This window comes from Podarcis filfolensis, assembly GCF_964270895.1.
Source record: "Podarcis filfolensis genome assembly, chromosome: 13".
Classification (NCBI taxonomy): domain Eukaryota; kingdom Metazoa; phylum Chordata; class Lepidosauria; order Squamata; family Lacertidae; genus Podarcis; species Podarcis filfolensis.
Genome location: NC_139615.1, coordinates 6,726,982 through 6,749,886, shown reverse-complemented (window position 1 = coordinate 6,749,886; position 22,905 = coordinate 6,726,982). Strand labels below are relative to the sequence as shown.

The 22,905-nt window shown below is 47.1% G+C and overlaps 2 protein-coding genes across 3 annotated transcripts; one reads left to right on the top strand and one right to left on the bottom strand.

Annotated features, from left to right (window-relative positions):
• Positions 1–271: 271 nt before the first annotated feature.
• Positions 272–10,789, bottom strand: PPP1R3E (protein phosphatase 1 regulatory subunit 3E). Its single transcript, XM_083581171.1, has 2 exons — positions 7,729–10,789; positions 272–3,656 (listed from the first exon to the last, which is right to left on the bottom strand). The coding sequence occupies exons 1-2, from the start codon at positions 8,179–8,181 to the stop codon at positions 3,177–3,179; spliced, it is 933 nt and encodes a 310-aa protein (XP_083437297.1). The 5' UTR covers positions 8,182–10,789; the 3' UTR covers positions 272–3,176.
• Positions 10,790–12,549: 1,760 nt separating this feature from the next.
• Positions 12,550–22,001, top strand: PABPN1 (poly(A) binding protein nuclear 1). Of its 2 annotated transcripts, none has more exons than XM_083581152.1 (7): positions 12,550–12,716; positions 15,285–15,399; positions 18,426–18,493; positions 18,579–18,685; positions 18,786–18,873; positions 19,849–20,003; positions 20,663–22,001. In XM_083581152.1, exons 2-7 carry the CDS (start codon positions 15,318–15,320, stop codon positions 20,700–20,702), a joined length of 540 nt encoding a protein of 179 aa, XP_083437278.1. In that variant the 5' UTR covers positions 12,550–12,716; positions 15,285–15,317; the 3' UTR covers positions 20,703–22,001. The 2 variants fall into 2 exon arrangements, with proteins under 2 accessions (XP_083437278.1, XP_083437277.1); XM_083581151.1 differs by lacking the exon at positions 12,550–12,716 and adding an exon at positions 13,107–13,544.
• Positions 22,002–22,905: the final 904 nt, after the last annotated feature.

Sequence of the window (22,905 nt, the reverse complement as noted above, 5' to 3'; positions counted from 1 at the left end):
TAAGCCGCTTTTGGCGAACCAGAGCAGCGCACGGAAATGCCCTTTACCTTCCCGCCGGAGCGGTACCTATTGATCTACTTGCACTTTGACATGCTTTCGAACTGCTAGGTGGGCAGGAGCAGGGACCGAGCAACGGGAGCTCACCCCGTCGTGGGGATTCGAACCGCCGACCTTCTGATCGGCAAGTCCTAGGCTCTGTGGTTTAACCCACAGCGCCACCAGCGTCCTCCTAGATCCTTAGAGGTATGCAAATATAACGTGAGTCCGAGACTTTTCACAGTCTTTTTCACTGTTTTATTTCTTTGGTTTTTCAGTCCAATTGCTTGTTTTGGTCAGTTACAAACATTAATGTAAACTTTGGTTCACTGGTGCCATTTCATTGTCACATTATGGAACACACCTAAAGCATATATCACTGATCCAAACTCTGCCCAAGCCTAGCGTCTTCCCTCTGTGGCCAGACAAATAGTCCATTTGCCCCAGAATCTTCTGCCTGGGTTGGACTAGGGAGATGGCACCCAGTAATTAGAGGTGATTTTAGGTAGCTGGATTTCCCCAATCGTTACACTATGGTGGGGAAAATGATGCCATCAGAAATCTATTCTGTATTTTGGAAAGTGGATTGTCTGTTTTCTATCAGTTCAGATACCGCTCGAGACATTATCACCAAACTTGTCATGAGGGCTCCAGCAACCTTCATCGATATCTGGATGCCAGTCACCACTTCAAGTTAGTGAAGTAGAACATGACTTTGGTGTGACTTTGCCTGATTTTTGGTGTGATGGGTCCAAACTCACAAGCTGCACTAGCTATCTGAAAGTCACAATATTTTTGGGTTTCTACAAATTCTCAAGCAGTGCCTGGCACTCCTCATTAGTATGATATAAAGAGGCTATCTATTGTTTCTTCCCATTAATAATTGGAGGTCTGCCTTTTCCCTTAAACACTAGCCAGATCACTGCAATTTTCTAGAGAAGACCACCTGCCTGACATGTGCCACATGTTCATTTAGCTTCTACTTGAACCAAGAGCAACAGTACATCATAAGGACTGGATTAGGCCAAGGATTTCAGAGTAATGGCACTGGTATTTTAGAGCACTGGTATTTTAGAGCATAGGCACCTACAATTCTGAAGTTCTCTCAATACTGAAAACATTTGTTTTGTCAAACATTTTCAGAGACTTAATTCTGATAATTGTTGGTCTCTTGGTTTTGTGTTTTACGATGTTTTCATATTTTATTGTAGTTTTTTGTTGTGCATTCTTGTTGTACACAGCTGCACTGCTTTGCTCATGAGAGGACGGTTTGAACTGCTAGTAGGCACCTAGAATGCACCTAGAACAATGACTGAGTCATGCAGAGAATGGATTATTTTTGCACACATTAAAATAAATATTTTCAGGTGCAAGAGTGAAGAATGCTTTCAATTGTAAGAGAATAAAATCATCAGAACTTTGAGAGACACTATTATGGAGACTTCAATTGTTAGGGGTCTTGTGGGTCATGGAAATTTAGAACTTTCACCCATTTTTTCATTAAGGCATTTCAACCAAAGCATGGATGGTACCAGGTGACACCACTGTAAACTGTCCTGGACACCATTTTGGGTAGTGCTGCTTGTACACAATACTTTTTTTTGCAACATGAAGATAATGAATTTGGCGCAAGTGTTCGTTACCACACCACCCTCTGCTTAAACACACAGATCAGGCAGCTACTCTCTGCTTGATCAGTGATCTCACAACGACATAATGAAACATGCGCAAGGAACCAGTTCAGAACACTCAAGTTGAGAGAACAGCAATACAATTACATGTAAACATTCATACATTCCACATTTCCCATCTATTCATGCAGGGAGATGCGGGTGGAATTAGCATGTGTGAACAAGTCCTCAGGATGAAAACTCATTGTTCTTAGTGCCACCCAGAATCTAGTGACAGACGCCGAGGAGATCCACATCCACGATATATAGCAGTGGATATTGTCCATCTTTTGTTTCACCAGAGTTCAGTCTTTTCCATCTTACTCCTAGGCCGGAATTTCTTCCTTCTCTCCCTCACGTATGTGTATTTAGCTTACTCTTGATCAATCTCATGTAAAGGCACCAGTGAGACCCCAACAAAGGGAAGGGATCTCTTGATGATCCTCAAGATGTACATATGTTGCTTAGCAACATACAAGTTACATGGGGTGGGGATGGTACTTTGAAGGCTAGCCTCTTTATGCAGATTTTTTTCAGTCTCAGAGAGCCCCCAGCAGAACAATGCTAGATTACTGGGTGCGAGTCTTGAGTTCAAATCCTAGCTTACAACAAATTCAAGTCACTCTCTTCGGACCTCCTGTTCCCTAACTGTAAAATGAGAACCTGTAAAAAGGCCTGATTTGCCTGATCTTTTCTCAATATTTCTCACTCAGTATTTGCTTGGTGAAATAGACTGGTGAAAGCACTCACAGCTAGATAGCAAGTTAGTATATTGTGGAAAACAGGGTATGTGGTGAACATTACTGCCCTACTTCAGAGACTGATTTTTGGATTTGTCAGATATCACTCAGGTAGAAACTCCCTAGCAGACTTTGGCCCACAGAATGTCATGCTAGGGAGCCTGGGAGCAAACCCCAATCATCTACCTCAAACCTTTGCATACATCTGCTATATGTATATATATTGGAAAGTTTGGTATGCATTCGGATGCTTCTTAAGAAAAAGTAACTGAAATTTGTATAATGGCTCTTGAGATTAAGAAGCAGGTTTCTGTCTATATTTTGATACGGTGCGATGACATTTTGAATCCAGATGGCGGATAGAACCTTTCAAGAATGTGCTGAATTTTACCGCATTTTGCATGATTGTTCCTGAGATCAATGAGCCGTTTTTGGCCTATGTTTTGATACCATTGGGTGCCATTTTGAATCAAGATGGCGGACTTTCAAAACTGATTTTAACCACTGATTGCAAAACTGCCCTGATCTTTTGGGTTTCTTTGAATTCCCAAGCGTTGCATGAGGCCTCTAGCTTATTGATAGTTGCCACCCACCCTATTCTTAGGGCTCAGTGTGAGTACCCCACAGCACCCCCTCTAACAGAGACATTTGGCAAGTCCCCCCTTCTGCTCTGTTCTGTCCTTTGGTTCCTGCCCTTGCTCCTATCTTATTGGGATGGCTCTATGTTCCCTTAGAGGAAGTGTATCCACCCTGTCTCACAGCAATCGGCAGTGGGGCTGGGGAGCTCATCCTCCTCATCCACACAGGGTGGAGGCCTCAGGCAATAGTTGCGGCCTTGGTTGTTGTCCCAGAACTCTTCTGCCCCCACAAGGTAGCAAATGGCAAACTCTAGGACAACCCCAGGGACCAGCGGGGTGAGCAGCGGAAGGCGGAAGGCAAAGCGGTCGGCGTGGTCCCGATCCCGGCCTGCAGGAGCGGCGTAGGATGCCCGAACTTCGTGTTGCGTAGCCCAAGAATCCCAGGTGTATCGCACGGAGACCCGTTTTTCGTAGGCTAAGTTGAGGACCCGGATGGTGCCGGATACACAGGAGCCTTCGGCCCGGGCCCCTTCGAGGAGAACGCACTGCGCCAGGAGGCGCGGTAAGAAATCTGGCATGGACAGGGGGTCTGGGAAGGTGGGCTCCAGCAGGTACCGAAGACTCAAAGGATCCTGGAGAGACAAAAGGAAGAGGGGAGTGAGAATTTTGGAAAGGCCATGGCTCAGAGGCAGGTCACAGGTCACTGGAGACAAAGTTGATATGTTTGATTAGAGAAAAACCATTGATGAAATTTATTATTGTTAATAATAATAATTAGAGAACCCCTTTTGGAGTTTTTGTGTAGAAAAGAAAATGAATCGGAGACATTTGGGGTGGAAGATTGGGAAAATATTGCCTAACGGAAAGATCATCAGTTGGATGTCATGCTAGAGCAAATATTTTGACTAATTTCTTTTATGAAACTGGAAGATGGAAAATCAGAAGTCCTTTTAATATCTTCTCTTTCATTTTGTTTCTTCTATTTTTTTCCCTTTCCCTTTGGGTTTTTTCATTTTTTTCTCACCTTGTTTTTATTTAGATTAGTTTCTTTGATCATATTGCATTATGAAAAAGTTTTAATAACATTTTATTTAAGAAGACAGTCACAGGTTCAATTTTAGGGAAGTTTTTAATGTTTGATGTTTTATCGTGTTTTTAATATTCTGTTGGGAGCCACCCAGAGTGGCTGGGGAAACCCAGCCAGATAGGCGGGGTATAAAAAAAATATTATAATATTATTATTATTTCCTGGCATTTCCACGTTGGTCTAGGAAAGATCTGACACCTTGGCGAGCCACCACCAGTCAGTGTAGACAATATATAAGATGGACCAATCGGTCTGACTCAGTATAATAGGGCATCTCCCTATGTTCATAATTAGAAAATGGAGCACATGAAGGACTATTTAGGTGTTAGGGGCGAAATAGAGGGTATAAAGGGACAATAAAGACAGAATGACTGAAGAAATTTGTGGACGAAGAAGAAAAATGAATAGGAAGGTATTAAAATAGAGGATAGGGGGGAAATGGTGAGTGGGAACAAACCATGAGAATTTAGACAGAAGAGACCAAATAAGACAGAAAGGGAAAACCAATGCATTATACAGGATACGACTATATAAATTTAAACAAGTGAAAAGAAAACAGAAGGAAATCTAGAGAAGGCAGGCAGAAAGAGACTAAAGGCTGGCAGGAAACAGTGTGTGTCCATGTGGGAAAGTGATTTGAATGTAGGATTCAGACCTGGGAGACCTGGGTTCAAATCCTCACTAGGCCAGGAAGCTCCCAGGGTAGGCCTGGGTCAGTCTTTCTCTCTCAGATTAACTTTCTTCACCCAGCTGTCATGAGGATAAAATGGGAAAGAGAACTGCGTACACCACCTTGAAGTAAAAATGGGATATAATAAGCATGTGACCAAGTAAATAAAGAGGAGAGGAGTTCTTGAATCAGGTCAGGAGGACTAAGAAGAAGGAAAGTCAGTGAATGGGAGGTGAGGAAAAGAGCAATAAAGATGAAAGAGAAAGATACTGGCTGGCCAGCAGAAAAAGAACAGGAGGAAAATAAGAGCAGGAGAGGGAGGAAGAGGATGAGAAAGAGAAAGAGGAGCGAGGGCTAAATATACACTATGGCCACATTTGCACCATACATTTAAGACATTCTGATACCTCTTTAAACAGTCATGGCTTCCCCCAAAGAATCCTGGGAACTGTAGTTTGTTAAGGGTGTTGAGAGTTGTTTGGCAGCCCCTATTCCCCTCATGCAATTCCCCAGGAATGGTAGCTCCCAGAATTCTTTGGGGGAAGCGATGACTGTTTCAAGTGGTACCATAACGCTTTAAATGTATAGTGCGGATGTGGCCCTTCAAAGCACGTTCTTTCCCCCTCAAAGGATTCTGGGCACTGTAGTCAACCCCTCACAAGAGTTACAATTCCCAGCGACCCTTAACAAACTCCAGTGCCCAGAATTCTTTGAGAGGAAAAGAATGTGCTTTGAATGTGCCTTAAATGTACAAGTCACACAGGGAAAAGGAAAGAAGTCAGGGGGGAGATGAAAGGATGGGACAAGGCGAAGAAGAGGAGAGACTGGAGATCCAAGATGGCAGCGTGTGGAGAAGGGAAGGGCGGGAGGAGGATGAGATAGAAAGCGAGGAGGCAGGCAATGTGGAAAGCAAGGGAGGCGTTGATGGATCCTGAGTGCCATTTCAGGAAAGAGAAGAGAGACTTCTGGTCTCCGGACAACATTTAAAAAACCCTTTTCCCAGCACCACCAGCCCATCTCTGTTAATTCCTTTGGCTGGAATGCAGTCGTTATGGAGTCATCCCTAATGCAGCCAGCAAAACTCTCACCAGCCCAAGCAAGCACAGCCACTTTGGACCACAACTTCCATCAGCAGCAGCCAGCCACAGAGTTATGGTCCAAAATGTCTGGAGGGCACCTGGTTGGCAAAGGCAAGGCTGCCTTTATATAAAGGCCCTACGAGCAGACTAGTGAGGGCTGGGGGCCCAAAAGAAGAACCTTTTTTTGTGTTGGCATGACTGCGTGGGCTCAGAATGGGAGGAAGGGCCTTTCTTTAAACCTGAGGACTCTCTTTGGAGACGGAGGGATCCCCTCAGCCTGCCAAGGGTGAGGAGATCTTATATCCCCTCCCAGCTCCTTGCACAACCACCATCCCTGGAGATTTGTGGCCATCTCAAGAGATGCTCAATAATTCTCAGGGGGGAAAGCTTAAGGCAAACTGTGAAAGACTTTATCTGTCCAAAGGTGGACAGAATCCTGAATGCCTCCGAAGCCTTGTAGGTTAGCTCCACCTGGAAACTGCAGAAACAACCTTTCAAGGCATATTTTGGATCCATGCCTTTTGTATAGTCATAATAGATCTAAGGCCTCTTCTGGGGTTACGAAGAGGGAAATGTAAATGCAAAGAGAGGGGCAATGTGGATTAGTATCCATGCCCCATCGCTGTTTCTGCCTCCTAACTCTTGGAAGGTGACTGGCTGAAAGGAGGAGACACCTGTATCTGTGGAGGCCTCTTGACACGTTTTAAGAACCTCCTGTTATGCCAAATTTGAAAATGCATGGGGAATCTTTGTGGATACGAAAGGATCTGTGCTTCAGAGTGTTGCTTGTTAATGTAGGAAGTGGAAATGACGGTGGAGAGGCTTGCATGTTCACAACACCCCTCTCTCAGCAGCCATAGAATCATAGAATTGTAGAATTAGAAGGGACCCTACGGGTCTTCTAGTCCAACGCCCTGCAACACAGAAATCAATGCAGGAGTTCACTTTAACACTGAAAAAATATACTAGTCAGTTACCTTTTCTTCCCTATTTACAGGACTCCTGCAAAGACCCAGAGACGTGGATATAGGTTACTACAGGTTAATGACATGTGACTTCATGGTAAGAAGCGAAGGCTGCAATCCCATGTACGCTTATCTCGGGACAAGGGTCACAGCTCAGGGCCATAGCATCTACTTTGCATGCAGGAGGTCCAAGTTCAATCCCAAGTGGCAACTCCTCAGGAAAGGATGGAAATGCCCTCTGCTTGAAACCCGGAGAGCCACTGCCAGCTAGGGCAGCCCGTGTGCTGCCTTCCCTAGTCGTTACAACTCCCATCAGCCCCAGGCAACAGGATCAAAACTTGCGGCAAGTGAATACAGAGCACAATTTAGACCTAGCTGTCTGTTTTGAAGCTGATGTCTCACAGCCTCTGCATGGCACCAGCTTCCCCCCATGGCCAAAAGCGGCATTGCACATGGGAATATGGGAAGCTGCTTTCTACTGAGTCAGACCTCTGGTCCACCTCACTTGGTATTGTCTGCACTGACTGGCAGCAGCAGCAGGGGACACTCCCAGCCCTATCTGGGAGATGCCAGGGTTTGAACCTGGGACCTTGTGCATGCAACACAGATGTTCTACCCCTGGGCTATAGCCCTTATCTGAAAAAGCTACATCTTCCATTGCTACTTGACACAAATATGATGCATTTCGGACCAGTTCAATGCTGTTTATCTGGCCCTTTAAGGCCCTTGTGGGGGGTAAAGAGTAGGAATTATTATTCTCCATGGATTTAATGCTTCCTTTGCCCTCATAAAGGCGATGCTGAAGGGAAATCTATGGTTGATTTCCTTCCCTCCCTCCTTTCTGCCACTTCCCATTCTGCCCCAAGATTCATCCCACCACTAGGCTGGCTAACCCCCCGTTACCTTCACAGGCGGGCAAAAAGGCAGGCACGGGGCAAAGTGGCTGAGTGAGTCACGCCTCAGCTGGGCATGGACACGCTCCGGCACCTCTGGGAGGTCGTTGGGCCAGAACTGGCGGACGCTGGTGAGCTCCAGGCCCAGGGAGTCGGCGAAGCGAACCCTCTTGCGTGTCCCGGGGCTGCGGCTGCGCGAGGCCCCCCGACTTCTGCCCCGGGCAGGGGCCGAGCGAGTCCGGCGCCTTCCTTTCCGCTTGTGCCCTCCGAAGACGTGGCGTCGCCTCCGGGGCCTGCTCCGGGGCCTGCTCTCCGACTCGGATTCGGAGCCCTCGGTCCCCGAGTCCTCTGCTATGCTCGGCCGGGCGGTGCGGTAGTAGGCTCGCTCATACAGGCCTGCGATGTAGCTCAGGTTCCGCGGGATGTTGCTAGGGGTCAGAGGTGACGGTGGGGCACGAGCCATGGGGCAAAGCTGCAGACCCCAAGGCTTGGCTCTTCTACGCAGCTCAGGCCCAGGAATCACTTTTCGGGAGTGTGTGGTGGCAACCCAGTTCTTCACGCCCTTCGCTGGACCTTCCTCCACTGTTGCTCTGTTTCAGACGGACTGCCTTATTGCACGTTTGGGAGGAAAGATGTTCCTTTGCAGCCGTGTTGTCCACCGCCCTGCCTCTCAGTCTTCTTCAGCGCTCTGGTTCTCCCTCAGCATGTTACCTCCTTCGATTTCTCCTGCTAGAGTCTCTTTGCCATGCTTCCGGTTGTCTGCAGGGCTCTCGGTCTGTCTGTGGGTCACTTCTTCATTTATTACCACTCCATCATCTTCTGCTCTCCCTCCCTCCTTCCATCTGGTCTGGTGGTTTCGCTCTGCCTTTCCATTTTTCAGTGTATTCCGCTGCTCTTCCTTCTGAAGACTTTCTCTCTCTCTCGTTCTACCTCATTCTTTTGCTTTGTCACTGTGCCTTTTGGAGATGCTCTGTGTTTTATTATTCCATCCGTGCTCTGTCTCTTTCTGTTGATTCAACTGTGTGACTTTGCCTTCTCCTTCCCAAGGACACCGCCACTCTCGTCTGCCTTTGAGGAGCCAAGTCGGTCAGGTTGTCTGTCTGCTCTCTCCTGTCTCTTTTCACTCTACTTGATCTCTGATACTCTCCGTATATATTTAAAATTTTATATGTGTCTGTATCAAGGTATCTTTCCCTCTCTGCTTCTTCCTTCTTCTATCTGTCCATCGCTTCACTTCCACGCTGTCCCACTCCAGAGATTCCCGGACTCTCTCTCTCTCTCTCTGGAAGATGCTGTTAAATATTTTTTGCTTCCTGGAGAGTTTTCAGTCTCTCTAGCTTTTTATTCAGTGTGGTCCAGCTAAAGGTGACTCAGAGATTACCATAATCCTCAGAGCTGCAGCTCCTTGAAAACTGTCTGCCCATCCAGAATCTGAAGGGCCGGTACTCCAGAGGAGATCTCTCCAAGGAATGCAAACAGGCACAATTCACTCAGTCAAGAATGGGAGGCTTGGGCTGGTGGGAAGGAGAAGATCTTTGCTTCCAGACCCGAAAAGGTTTTATTACTGCTAGGAAAAGGGCTCCCTCTTCCTCACACCTTGCCCCTCTAGGTTCCAGAGACAAGATGTACCTTAAAAAAGTATACGTGCCCAGAAATGTTTCTTTGGGAGATGAATTATTCAGAAGAGAAAATGGAACTAATGGATTATGCAAGAGCAAGAAAGCCCCACAAAGATCAGGAAAAGGGGGGTGGGATTCAAAATTGGGGGCGGATTTGGCAGTTGGAGCTCAGAAATGGGAAATGTGTGTGTTTGGGTAGGGTGGGGGGCTTCAAGCTGGCAACAAGGGACACCAGTAGAACTGGGGAGGCTGTTTTAGGGGGCAGAAATGAAGCTGTTAACTGAGATGGAGCTGCTCCTTTGGCTTCATGCCGCGTTAACCAGGTGCCTGAGAGCGTCTCTACATGAAACTGCAGGCATCCGGTCATGAATAATGGAGCAAGCCTAAAGCTTTCTGTCCTTCTCTCCTTAACATCCCCTCCTGCCTCCTCTCACCACAAAGCACAAAAGGGGTTACATGATGTTTACTGTACTACTTTCATTGCGAAGGAAGGAGCCTCTTCTCTCCCCTTCCCTAAATTGATAGAATCACACCTTTCCTTTCCATTGACAGCCACCTCAGATCAGCTTCAGAAAACAGGCAACCACATCACGCCACCTCCCTGAATCTAATGAAGGTACAGAAATGGTTACGGACAGCTCTACAAATACACAGCCTTCTCTCTCTCTTGGGAGCAGGGTGAGTTCAATGACATCCTCCTCATCTTATTTTTATCACAGCTGCTCTGTCCCTCTGCTCAACCTGCCTCATTTCTCAAGGTCATAGGAAATTGAGCTTGGTTTTCTCGGGCCCAAACGCTAATGCAATCCTAGCAGACACACGCAAACAGCCAATGTTTGTTTGCACAGAAAAAGAAAAACACCTAAAACAATCCATCTGTCTCTTACGCCTATGAAGTCTGGCTTTTTACACTGTGCACCATTTCTTTGGGACAGCCTTTGCTCACTAGGCAAAGGAGTTGCAATGGATTACAACTCCCATCAGACTGTGCCAATATGGCTGTGTCGGCAGGTGTTGATGGGAGTTGTAATCCAACAATATCTGGAGGGCACCTGGTGGCCAAAGGCCGACATATACCTTTGCAAGGTCCTAGGAAATGACCGGGCACACATTTCCTTTATCACTTGCCGAAAGGTGTTTCATTACCAGTTACCTCTCCACAGCTGGAGAATGGCCCACAGGTCCACTGACCGACAATTCAGTGTCTTTGGGGATTAATTCCGAGCGACGGGATCCATTAAGCAGTAGTCTCATAGAACCAAGGAGCAGGTGAACGTCGTGGTTAAAGAAATGCTTTAAAAACACAACAGAAATGCAGCCCCAACCCCAAAATCCACCATGATCTGCTGATTTCCAGTTCCAATTAGAATGAGCGCCAGGAGTGGTGAGAGCACAGAAAAAGAAAAAAAAAATGTGAAAATGTTAACAAAGAGAGAAGCATTCATGGCACTCTGCGAGAATCACAAGAACAGCACTGGGCTCGCAGGGCGGCATGAGCAAGGACGCACAACGTCCTGTCCCCCCAAACTGTATCCACAGTAACGACCCCCCCCAGCCCCCATGCTACGCCTCTGGTCTGGCATTTGCCACAACATCCTTGAGCTGCATGCATCTATGTGGTGCTTTTTATCCAGTTGGCTGGTTTTAAGTCACTTTGCGTTGCTCTGGGCAAGATAAAGCGACTAACAACTTCAACAAATAACGATAATCATCTGTCCCCTTATTTTCAGATGGACTAGAATTCTGAGCTTCTTCTGGTGGTTGAGCAGATTGGCAAGCAGACAGCAGACAAGAGAGACGCTTGTTATTCAGCGGATGAACTTAATGTCTCTTGCTTATAAATAAGAGATTTCCCTGTACTTGTAAATTTGGAAACATCCCTATGCATGTTTACTCAGAAGAAAATCCCACTTTAATTTTAAAATCTCATTTTGATGCAATATACTCCCAAGTAATTCTGCAAAGTGTTGCCAGCTCAGCAATCCTCTAAAGATAGGAAGCCGCCTTATATATAGACCATTGGCCTATACAGTCCAAAAGCGAGAGACAGCAAGTCTCTAGAGTTTAAGGCAGAGTCTTTCCCTTCACCTGGAATCCTTTCAGCCAGATACGACTTTCTGCCCGCAAAGCAGAAAACCTCTCCTGCCTGCCTCGTTTTGCTGCAAGTAACACTGGCAGTCTGCTTAGAATTTAAATATCTGATTGACCCAAAATTTGAAAAAGCCCATCAGAAAAATAATCCAGACAAGATGGTTTGCTAGCAGAGAGGCAGAAAAGGGTGGTTGTAGCCTGCTCACCCTGATAATGGAGTTTTGCCTTCAGCTGTCATGACCAAAAAGCTGCTGATATGCCTCTACACCTCGTACAATTTGTCTAACCTCCCTTTAAATCTGCCTTAGTCAAGCGCCACCCCAACATCTTGTGGCATCAAACAGCAAATATAAAGATCTGAAAACGCTGACAGCATTAAGATAAATTCAACAGTGTAAATAAGTTTTGACGGATTCAGTAATGGAATACTGAATGGTATAGTTTTTGTAAAATACGCAAGGATTTATGATATGTAAAATGAACCATGGAAAGAGAAGAATGGAAGTCATTTAAGGATGTAAAATGGGTATTTTGAAGGAAATAACAGTCCGACTGCAGCAGCCTTGGGAAAGAGGGCCTTTTCAGTGGTGGCTCCAGTCTCCTGCAATTCCTTTCTGAGAGAAATACAACAGGCTTCATTAGTTCCAAGTTTTGAAGAAAGTTTTCCCTGGCTTTTAATTTAAAGGTTTTATTGTATATTCTACTTGTGGAGTTTTCGATAGTGAAATGATTTTTTATTTATTTAAAACTGTTTTATCCTACATTTGATTGTATGTTTTCATATTACTGCTACTATCGATAACACTGTATATAATGCAGGGCCCCCTGGGAAGGCTTGTAGGAAGCACGGAAGGCCGTTAAACGGCTTTTCCAGTAGCTACAGAGACGTTGGCGCCATTAGCCAATCAGAAACTGCAGCTTCAAACGCGATAGAGAAAAGGGCCCGGACCAAAGCGGCGTTCTACCACTTACAGTAGAACCTGAGGAATCCCTCCTTGGCCAATAGGAGAGCTACTCTAGATATGATTGGCACAACTCTATCCAATGGTTTCGGACCCAATGAAAATACGAATGTATGTAATTGACAGGCATCTCACCCAATAATCATGTGAGGTGGGTCGAAAATGAAAAAGCAATCGTTATTTCTCTGTTGCTAACCAATAATGTACTACGGACTGATTGATGGAAGCATAGCGTTAGCCGCGGAGAAGGCGGACTATGATAGTTTGCCTCTCCCAATGAGAACACTCCGATTTGGCCCTTCAGCGCTTTGATAAATCATTTCTCAGTACGTTTTGATTGGCGTGCCTGTTCTCCAATTCAACTTCGCGACGGGGGCAAATCGGGCGGGCGGGCGGGCAACTTCGCGAAGCCACCCAATCATACAGAAACGCGGCTAAGGCGGGCGCAAGACGCTCCCGGACCAATCACTAATCCACATTGCAAGAGTGGGGGGAAACCCCACCAACCCTTTCCCAGCTCCGATCCAATCGCCGTTCGAAACCTTTCGAGCGGCGGCGTTCCCGAGCCAATGCCTGCAGAGCCTGCGTTCGCGAGACGGCGGGCTGCCCCGCGGACCAATGGCAGGAGGGCGCTTGGCCTCTCGGCGAGCCAATGAGCGCGTCCGCGGGCGGGCAGCCAATCAGAGCGCGTCGGCGGGCGGCTAGTGCGGCAGGCGGCTGCGGCGGGGTCTATGGCGTCCGTGCGGGGCCCGAGCAGCGTCGGCGGCGGGCGAGGGGCCGCGGCGGCCTTGGGGGGCGAAGGGGAGCCCGGCGGGGGGCTGGTTGGGGGCCCGCCTTCCTCCCAGTACGGGAACGGGCTGGGGGGGAGCGGACCCGGGGGGGAGCAGGGCGGGGGGCTCCGCGAGTTGGAGGAGGAGGAGGAGGAGGGGCTGCTCCTCGAGGCCGCGACGGGCGGAGGAGCCGCGGGCGGCGGCGGGATCCGAGGCTCCGGCCCTCGGGGCGCCCTTTCCTCCTCCTCCTCTTCCTCCCACGCGCCCTCCAGGGCCGGCCAGGCGGGAGTGGGGGGGCCCCACCACCACCCTCACTCCGAAGAGCTGGAGGAGGAGGCCGGCCTGGGAGAGAGCGACCCCGGAGACTCCGCCATCGAAGACCCGGTGAGTGGCCCCCGGGGGCGCGGAGGAGAGAGCGAAGGGCCCGAAGTGCTCTCCCGCGTGATCTTTGTCCCCCCCCCCCACCCGTCTCTTTTTCAGCGTAGCCTACCTCGCAGGAGTGTCGCGAGGCGTTGCTTATTTATTTCCCGCGTTTCTATTCAGCCTTTCTCTCCCCGAGGAGCTCAAGGTGGCGCACGTGGCTCTCCCCACCCCCATCTCACCCTCGCAGCCACCCTGTGAGGTAGGGTAGGATAGGAGAGGGGTTGACTGGCCCGAGGTCGCCCAGTGAGCTTCGTGGCTGAGTGGGAATTCGAACCCTTGTCTCCCAGATCACGTAGTTCCACCTTAGTTCTAACCATTGCACCGCACTGGCTTAAGAGAAAGAGTGGTGGTGGATGAGGAGGTAAGGTGTGCGTAGAATAATAGAATTGTGGTGTTGAAAAGAACCACGAGGGTCATCTAGTCCAGGAGTCAGCAAACTTTTTCAGCAGGGGGCCGGTCCACTGTCCATCAGATCTTATGGGGGGCCGGACTATATTTTGAAAAAAATAATGAACGAATTCCTATGCCCCACAAATAACCCAGAGACGTGTTTAAAATAAAAGCACACATTCTACTCATGTAAAAACACCTGGCAAGCCCCACAAATAAGCCAGAGATGCATTTTAAATAAAAGCACACATTTTACTCGTGTAAAAACATGCTGATTCCTGGACCATCTGCGGGCCGGATTTAGAAGGCGATTGGGCCAGATCTGGCCCCCAGGCCTTATTTTGCCTACCCATGATCTAGTCCAACGCCCTCCAATGCATGAATCCGTAGCGCAATGTGGGGCTTGAACCCACATCCATGAGATCGAGTCTCTTACTTTATATATATACTGGGAACAGTTGCAAAGAAATGATTATTCAGAAATTGCATATATGGCACACTTGGCTGCTTATTTTGCGTTTATATCCCACCTTTTTCTCCAAGGAACTAAAGCGGGTGTATGCGGTCCCACCCCAAAAGAACCCCCTATAGTTCCCACAACAACCCCATGAGGTAGTATTAGGCTGAGAGGCAGTGAGTAGACCCAAGGTCGTGCACTGAGTGGGGGATTCAAACCCTGGTCCCTCTCTGGTCCTGGCTCACTGCTCCTAAGGAGAGAGCGTGGCTTCAGGGAGGGGGTTGTTCTCTAATGGGGGATGGTGGGCAAAAAATGGACTGGAAGGTACATTTCAAACTATTAATATGTGATGCTCAGTGATAGTGCAGAAGCAGTTTTAATTTGTACCTGCTGACTTGGGCAGATGGGAAGTTCATTATAGTGTAAAAATGGAGTCTGGGGTTGCCGTTTGGCAATTGGATGCAGATTATACCTTTGACACTGATTTGTAGAAGCAAAAAAGTGGGCAGAGCTAAGTGGGCAGAGCTAAGGCCCTGCGTAGTGGGTGGCGACAGTAAGATTGGAAAGAGCAGAGGCAGAGTGGGAAAACAGCTAAAACCGTGGGAAAGACAGCTCTTTCAGGGAGAGATCAGATGAAGCAAATGCCGGCAGAGCTGTCTTGGCATAAACAAGTGGATGGGAGTAGATAACTGTAGAATGTCTTACAGCAGTAACCTTGAGAAGTACTAGCAATCAGCGGCATTAAAGAAGTGGAAGAAGAGAAGGGAGTCTCAGTTGGTGTGAGCTCTTAAGAACTGCAAGAATGTTTCTTAATTTGCTCCCTACTTTCCCTTGCCCGTTCTTCCCACTCTCAGGAGTTGGAAGCCATTAAAGCTCGAGTGCGAGAGATGGAGGAGGAAGCAGAGAAGCTAAAAGAGCTGCAGAACGAAGTTGAGAAACAAATGAACATGAGCCCCCCGCCTGGCAACGGTAAGTCTCCTTAAGTTTCTTATAATTAATTTGTGCTCACTCCTCGTCTTCCTCCCCACACCTCCCGCAAAAGGTGGCAAGTATTCAGATACAGGGGATGGTGAAAAGTTAGGAATTGTGTAATGGGTAAGAAACATCTATAGAGGTCTCTTAAGTACGCAAACGAGACGTTATTGCTGACACTTTGAGGCTCTTGAATTCTGTGTTGGCCAGATCAAATTGATGTCCTTTTAAAAAATAGCCTAAGAGGGATGACATGGGGAAATTACATTGGAACAAAGGAAGATGCTTTGTGGGACCCATGGTCCATCTAGCTCAGGTACAAGGGTTTATGGACATCTCGAGTTCCTCTACCTGCAGAAATTTCATTAATGTAGAAGAGGCTAAATGGCTCATCTGGGCGTTGGAGTTGTTCTGGGAGATCGGATTCATGGATTGATTGTTTTAAAGTATTTGTAAACCTCTCTTCCATAGGAAAGTATAATAAGGCAAGATACGGCACAAAGACAACAACGGCCTTGGTTTAAAACCCCCCCAAAAAGTTTAATTTCCTTAGCATTGTCTTTACAGGGGTTTGTAACAATCCCAGTTTGGGCTCTGGTATACATGAGCTAACCAGAGGCACTTTCACTGCACTGTTTTCAACAGCTGCTAAAGACTATTTTGGTTAAGCAAGCCAGACATGTAACTTTATTGTGTCTACTTGTTTTTAAACAAAATAAATGCAGTATAGAGCTAGGACAATTCCGGTGCAGGGCAGAACAAAGCAAGCTACTTTTCTTAACAGTTAGGATAAATGGAAGGTTAACTTGATGCCTTTAAAATTCATTTCAGGGAATTCATTTTTCCCTTGTCAGCAGAGGACATGGGAGTGTGTTTTAGATGATACGCATTTACCCCATTCATTTATCGGCTGTGGGGTTCCAAATTCTGTTTGAGTCTCGTGGCACTGAAGTGGGGTGAATGATTTATTTGTTTCATAATACATATTTGATTGTAAAAAACACACAAAGTGGCTTACAAAAGTTAAAATGGTAAAATCGAGACAGATTTACAACCCTACTTTAAAACGTAAACATTAAAATTACTTGAACTTTCTAAGCATCTGAGTAGGTGTGTCTACCAGACATGTTTAAGCAGGCAGACCTGCTTGATCTCAAAAGGCAGGGAGTTCCAAAGTGCAGGCGCTGCCACCACACTTAACACTCAAGTTCTTACAAATGCAGGACACCTGTGGTAGAGAAAGGAAGTTGCTTAAAGCACGTCCAAACCTCTGATTCTCCATCGCAAATGGATGTGTGAATGTGCCGGTCCTGCAATTACATTACTTTAGCAAACAGCTTTGTGGAGATGACCTGATTAAGACTGGATTGTTTTGCTGTATCAGATGTGTAGCTAGTCACTTTTGAATATAGTTTTCTAGAAAGGCAGGATAGAAGTGTGTTAAATAAGTCTAAAAAAATAAAAATGTAGCTGTGCCTAAAGTCTGGAGACTTGTTTTGCCAGGTGTCTTGTCCCAAACGAAGATGTGCTTGTGTAGGTGAGAGCCATTTTGCAGATGAATGAAGAGGTGTTTCAGTTGGGTGTTTCAGCTCTTACAGCATCAACATTGTGTGACTAAGGATTTTGAGCTGGCTTCTTCCTCTTTCCCACCCACCCCCTTTGCTGGAAACTTCAGTCAGTCAAATACAGGCTGGTGCTGATGGGAGTTGCAGCCGAGCAAAATCTGGAGGGCGCCAAATTTTGCTTTATATCCAGGAAGTCTCAGGTACAACCTCTGGCCTCCCCAGGTAGATGTGGCAATGCCCCCCTGCCTGAAATTCTGAAGAATTGCTGCCACAAAGGTGGCTTCCTTTGTTCCTAGTTAAAATTGTTCAAACCAACTTTCAGATGCTAAAAGAAAGGTGCTGTGTTGTACTTACCTGGAGAGAGAATCCCATGCAGAGGGTTTGAGAGGCTGGTGGTGTCCAAAACAGTGCCAAGATTGCTTGGCCCAGGTGCTGGGCCTTTTCCCGCCTCATTTTGTTGCTTTCCAGCAGACTTGGCTAGCCACTTCTGGAGGAAGCACTGTCCAATCAGCATGTGCCTTTCCCTGGGTCCCAGAATCATTGGAGGCAATTCCTCCTCCTCCAGTATTTTCCCGGCCAGATGCATTTTGTACCTGGTTGTCAGCCACTTGCGACCAAGTGAAGATGCCCAGGCGCCAGGATGGCACCTGACGTTTCCACCATCTGGAGGTGCATGCCTGGGGGATCCTTGGATCTTGACTGTTTTCACACACTAGCAACACACCCTGTAGAATTCTATCTGTTATACCGTATTTTTCGCCCTATAGGACGCACCTAGTTTTTTGGGGGGGGAATCAAGGGGAAAAAAATTATTTCCCCCCCCCCCAAGGTTCGCGCAGCCATCCCCAAGCGCTCCGTCTCCCTCTTCTGCCTTCAGGGACAGCCTCTCTAGCCTCCGTGGGGCAGCGGCTTGCCCCGCTGTCCCCCTAGTTTGTGGGGCTGGCGGGGGGGAGAAGCAAGCTTGCTCCCCCCCCCCCGCCAGCCTCCAGATCAGGTTGAGGAATAGCAGGGTGGCGGCGCTCCGCCTCCCCGCTGTCCTCCGAGCTTTTGGGCTGCAGGCTGCTGCCCACAAGCCTTGCGAGCCCGCGGGACCTCCCACCGGGCTTGCAAGACTTGCGGATAGCTTCCTGAAGCCTGGAGAGCGAGAGCGGTCGGTGCGCACCAACCCCTCTCGCTCTCCAGGCTTCAGCAAAAGCCTGCATTCGCCCCATAGGACGCACACACATTTCCCCTTCATTTTTGGAGGGGAAAAAGTGCGTCCTATAGGGCGAAAAATACGGTATTCTATCTGCGCTATCGGAACAAATTTCAGGAACCAAAAGGTCGCATTGAAAAATACGAGTTTCAAGCCAACCGGTCTGTTTTGGCGACTGTAACCCTGGTTTAAGAAGCCATTTGGCGGCCAGCTTATATATCCAGGTGTCTTAAAACTGCCTTACACTGTTTCTTTCTCCCCAGCTGGCCCAGTCATCATGTCTTTAGAAGAAAAGATGGAAGCAGATGCCAGGTCCATATATGTAGGCAACGTAAGTCTGTTCCCTGCAGCCCAGCTCAATCAGAAGGCCAAGAGAAGTATCATGGGTTTCCTCAATATTCAATCCTTGGTTTCAGGTGGATTACGGGGCGACAGCAGAGGAGCTGGAGGCTCACTTCCACGGCTGCGGCTCCGTCAACCGGGTGACCATCCTCTGCGATAAGTACACTGGCCATCCCAAGGGGTGAGTGCGTGTGATGGGATGGGGAAGCCGGGTGTGTTTTTCCGTCTCGGTGAGTGATTGCCTTTTAAGCCTGCCCATTCTCTCTCCCCCTGCTCCCCAGGTTTGCCTACATTGAATTCTCGGACAAGGAGTCGGTGAGGACGTCCTTAGCGTTAGATGAGTCGCTGTTCAGGGGAAGACAGATTAAGGTGTGTACACTCTTCGACCAGGTCCCTTCCCCCTCTGAAACGTCATCTTGTGGGTGAGAAGTTTGTGTAGTGCTGGGTGATGAAGGCTCTGAGTTGCTCAATCCTTTTTACAGTTTCAAATTTATTTACTGAGACTTAATTCAGAACTACACAAAAGTTCATGCCCATTACAAAGTATCTTTTTATAATATAAACAGCTACTTAGTCTAAAAAAGAACAATTCAGAAAGGAGTAAAGGCAAGAAGAAGGAAAATAGAGAAAGAGAAAAGGTTAGAGAAATACTAGAATAAAAGCACTTCTGGTTTTCTGTCCTGCGGCTATAGTATTCACTCCTTAAGATCCAACCATTCTATCTTCTATAGACCAGTATGTAACGCAATTGCAATATGTAAGCAGAGTTTAAAAACAGTTGCATAAGGGACTTACAAACATTTACCTTTTAAACATAAACGTATCTTTCCGAAAAAAACAGAGTCCTTTTTGTTGGGGATAATTCAGAGGGAAATTCCCAGGTGTCAAAAAAACTATGTATGCTACTACTGCGGCCCAAGAATGACAACTTAAACTGATGATATACACACAGCTTGCAGATTTAACATATAGAATCAGAAGAATACACATTTAAAGAAGACTGGGAAATGTTTACTGAGTATAGGGGTGAAACTGTGTTCATTTAAAAACGCTGGTAGCATTACGTTGAATTCAACAGTGTAAATAAGATTTGATGGATGTAACAGTGGATTACCGAATGGTTGAGTTCATGTAGAATATGCAGTGATGTATGGAATGCAAAATGAACCACCGAAAGAGAAGAAGCGAAGTCACTGATTTAAGGTTGCCTAAATGAATATTTTGAAATGTAACTTAGAAAATATAATAAAAATTATATATATAAAAAGTTGCGTAAGGATGGGCTGGGGGTGGTTTCTGGGATACCCTTGCTCTTGAGGCTAAGGGGATCTTATCCTTTTGAAGGTGATTCCCAAACGGACCAACCGCCCTGGGATCAGCACCACAGACCGGGGTTTCCCCCGGACCCGGTACAGAGGGAGAGGATCCGGCTACAGCAGTTCCCGGGCCCGTTTCTACAGCGGATTTAGCAGCAGGCCACCGCGAGGGCGCGCATACAGGTCTGGCACGACGGTGGCGGCAGGTTGGGGGAGGAGCTTCTATGCTCCTGCCTTGCAGGGGTTCCGGTGGGGTGGCGGCTGGAGTAGGGGAGATCTATTGGCTTAGAGTGGGAGGGCTCTTGATGCCCCCAGACTGGAAGTAGACTGCACCAAGTGAGAGAGGTGATGGGCTGGGAACCACGACTGCTCTTGTTAAGCAGCAGCGCTGAGACAAAACGACTTTATAACTTGAACCAGCATTTTAATGACATTTCCAGTTGTAGATGCTGCTGGATTTGGGACTTCGAAGGAGGAAGCAATTCCAAGTATTGGAGTTGGGTCAGTTTTAATGTCATATTGCCAGTATTTTAATCTGAGTGTTCTTCAATCAGATTTGTAAGCTTTGGAAAGCCAGAGTTTTGGGTTGGGGTGTTTATTATTATTATTGAAAGGTGGTCAGGTTCTCAAACGCGGGCTTTAGAATTTTTTTAGTCAGGACAGAAACTTTGCAAGCCAGAAAAAAAAAACCTTAAAAACTCAAAAGCTGGCTTGCACAGACCAAAGCAAGCCGCTCTCAAGCAGCTGAGCATTGTCCCAACTCTGAGGTCTTTAGGGTTTTGAGTTACTTAGCAAACCTTTCGTCTCTCTTTCATTAACCTGTGTCCTTCTTCTCTCCACAGGGGCCGGGCCAGAGCGACCTCATGGTATTCCCCTTACTAAAAACAAAAAAAAAGTGGTTGTTTTAGGAAGGAGGAAAAAAAAAAGAAAAAAATGAAGATTGTTACCATGACAGAAAAAAAAAATACTGTTGGTGGGAGGTGGAAGTGTCTAATGCTGTGCAGAAAAAGAGGGCTGACTTATTGGGAGGGGGGAAGATGTAAACACGGGGCAGGGGGTCAAATCCTGTTGTCAAATTTCCACCTGCTGGTATTGCTGACTTGAGCCCTGTCCCCACCACGCCACCCCCCGTCCAGCTCCTCATCCTTTTCTCCCATCTGCAGAGATTGTTGGGCATAACCGAGCCATTCATCCTCTCATGCCTTTTTTTTTAATTGTTGCCCTGCATTTGGGGGAGGGGGCAGATGTGGGGGAGGGTTTGCCGACACCCCGAAATCTTTTGTGATACTATTTTTGTGTGTGAGAGAGAGAGAGTTTTGTAGTTTTTGTTCATCTTCCCAACCTTTCCCTCTGCAGCCTTTGCCCATTCCGGTATGCCTGTTTCCCCCGCTCTCTCTCGTGTGCTTGGTTCTCCCCAAATCTTGTTTGCTTCCCCTCCCCTTTGCTTCAGGAATTAGCAGGGAGCGGGACCTGGGGTTCCTGCCTCCCTCGGTGGTGATCCGGCCGATTTCGAGACGTCCACCACCCTCTTTCTCACTTTGGGCAGACAAGTCTCTCTGTCGGCATCCCTCTCTAGGTGTGTTTCTGTGTATGTGTGTCTACGTCAGACGGGGGAGCCTGCCTTGGGGTTTTCTCTTACCCCATTGATCCCAAACTCCCCAATGGAGAAATGCCCCTGAAATGCTAATTCTAAAACAGGCTGGCGGGTGGGGAAGGTCCTGTAAAAATAGGCACCCCTCCCTCAGCGCCAAACATAACTGCGGCTGCGTCCCATTTTGTTCTTCCTGTCTTTGCCCCTGCATCGCTGCCTCTCCCACCACCCCTGGGGGTATGTTATATGCCTTGTTTGAGTGTCTTTATCTTTACAGGTTTCTTTATTTTTTAGCCTGAAGAAATGACACCGAAACCTGAAGCTGTAGAGACCAGGGGCCAGGGAGAGGACACCCTTTTGGGGGGCAGGGGGTGGGGGGATGGAGGGAGCGGGGAGGAATTGAGGCCCATATTTCCATGTGGGAGAATGGTTTTTTTTTTAAAAAAAAAAAGAGAGAGAGAGAGAGAGAAAGGGGGAGGAGATCCAGATTGGGCTGGAGGGCAGGGAAGAGGAAAGGGGGAGAAATAGAATAAAATGTTATGAGGGCAAAAAAAATAATAATAAAAAATAAAGATGTTTTTTGGAAGAAAGATGAGTGTTGAGTGATTTATTATACTTTTTATTAGTTTTTGATTACAATACAATAATAGCCTCATTATAACAATTCCAATTTGTAATACAATTATTAATACCAATCGTTCAAATATCGGATTATATAATTTAGATAAAGTGGCCCTCCGCATGCTAAATTTGATGGTTTGGTTATTTCCTTATTTCTGCGTTCAAGAATCTTATTAATTTCCATTGCATTCTGGTCATAGTAATAATCCCTTATACAACAACTGCAGTATTAATAGCTTCTATTCGTGTTGGCACATTAAATGATTTATAAAACCGCAAGTGAATAACTCAAAACTATATCCTTCCTGTGTGTGGCAATTAATCTTTCTTTGGTGTTTCTTCTTGTCCTTGTAAGTTGTTATGTCTTCCTTTCCCCCGGTTGTTTCTGTTTCCCGTCATGCCTTGGGCGGAGCTGATAAGTATTGAATGATCTTGCACCTAGGACTCCTGGGTTCCACTCATACGAATAAAGACACATACCTCTTCCTTTTGGAAGATTTGATTCAATTTCGCGCACACTTTAACTGCTTTCCTCAAAAGCAGGAAGTTTATTTTAGAAATGAGAGCACAGTCCAGGACTTCTGCCGCTCCTTAGCAAGTAAGCAGCTCCTCTGGCTGACAGAAACATTGCCTGCCTGCATCAACTTGCCTTCAGCCAGATGGAAAAATAAGCAAAACACACACACACAGAGACACACAAAGTGGCTGCGGTGTCAGCAATGAGCTGTGGCAGCTGCTCTCCCTTTTCTAGTTAGAGCCGCAGAGCGCCGATGTGGCCGTTTGCTCTTCCCGTGGGACTGTGGCAGGTACAGTGGTACCTCAGGTTAAGTACTTAATTCATTCCAGAGGTCTGTACTTAACCTGAAACTGTAG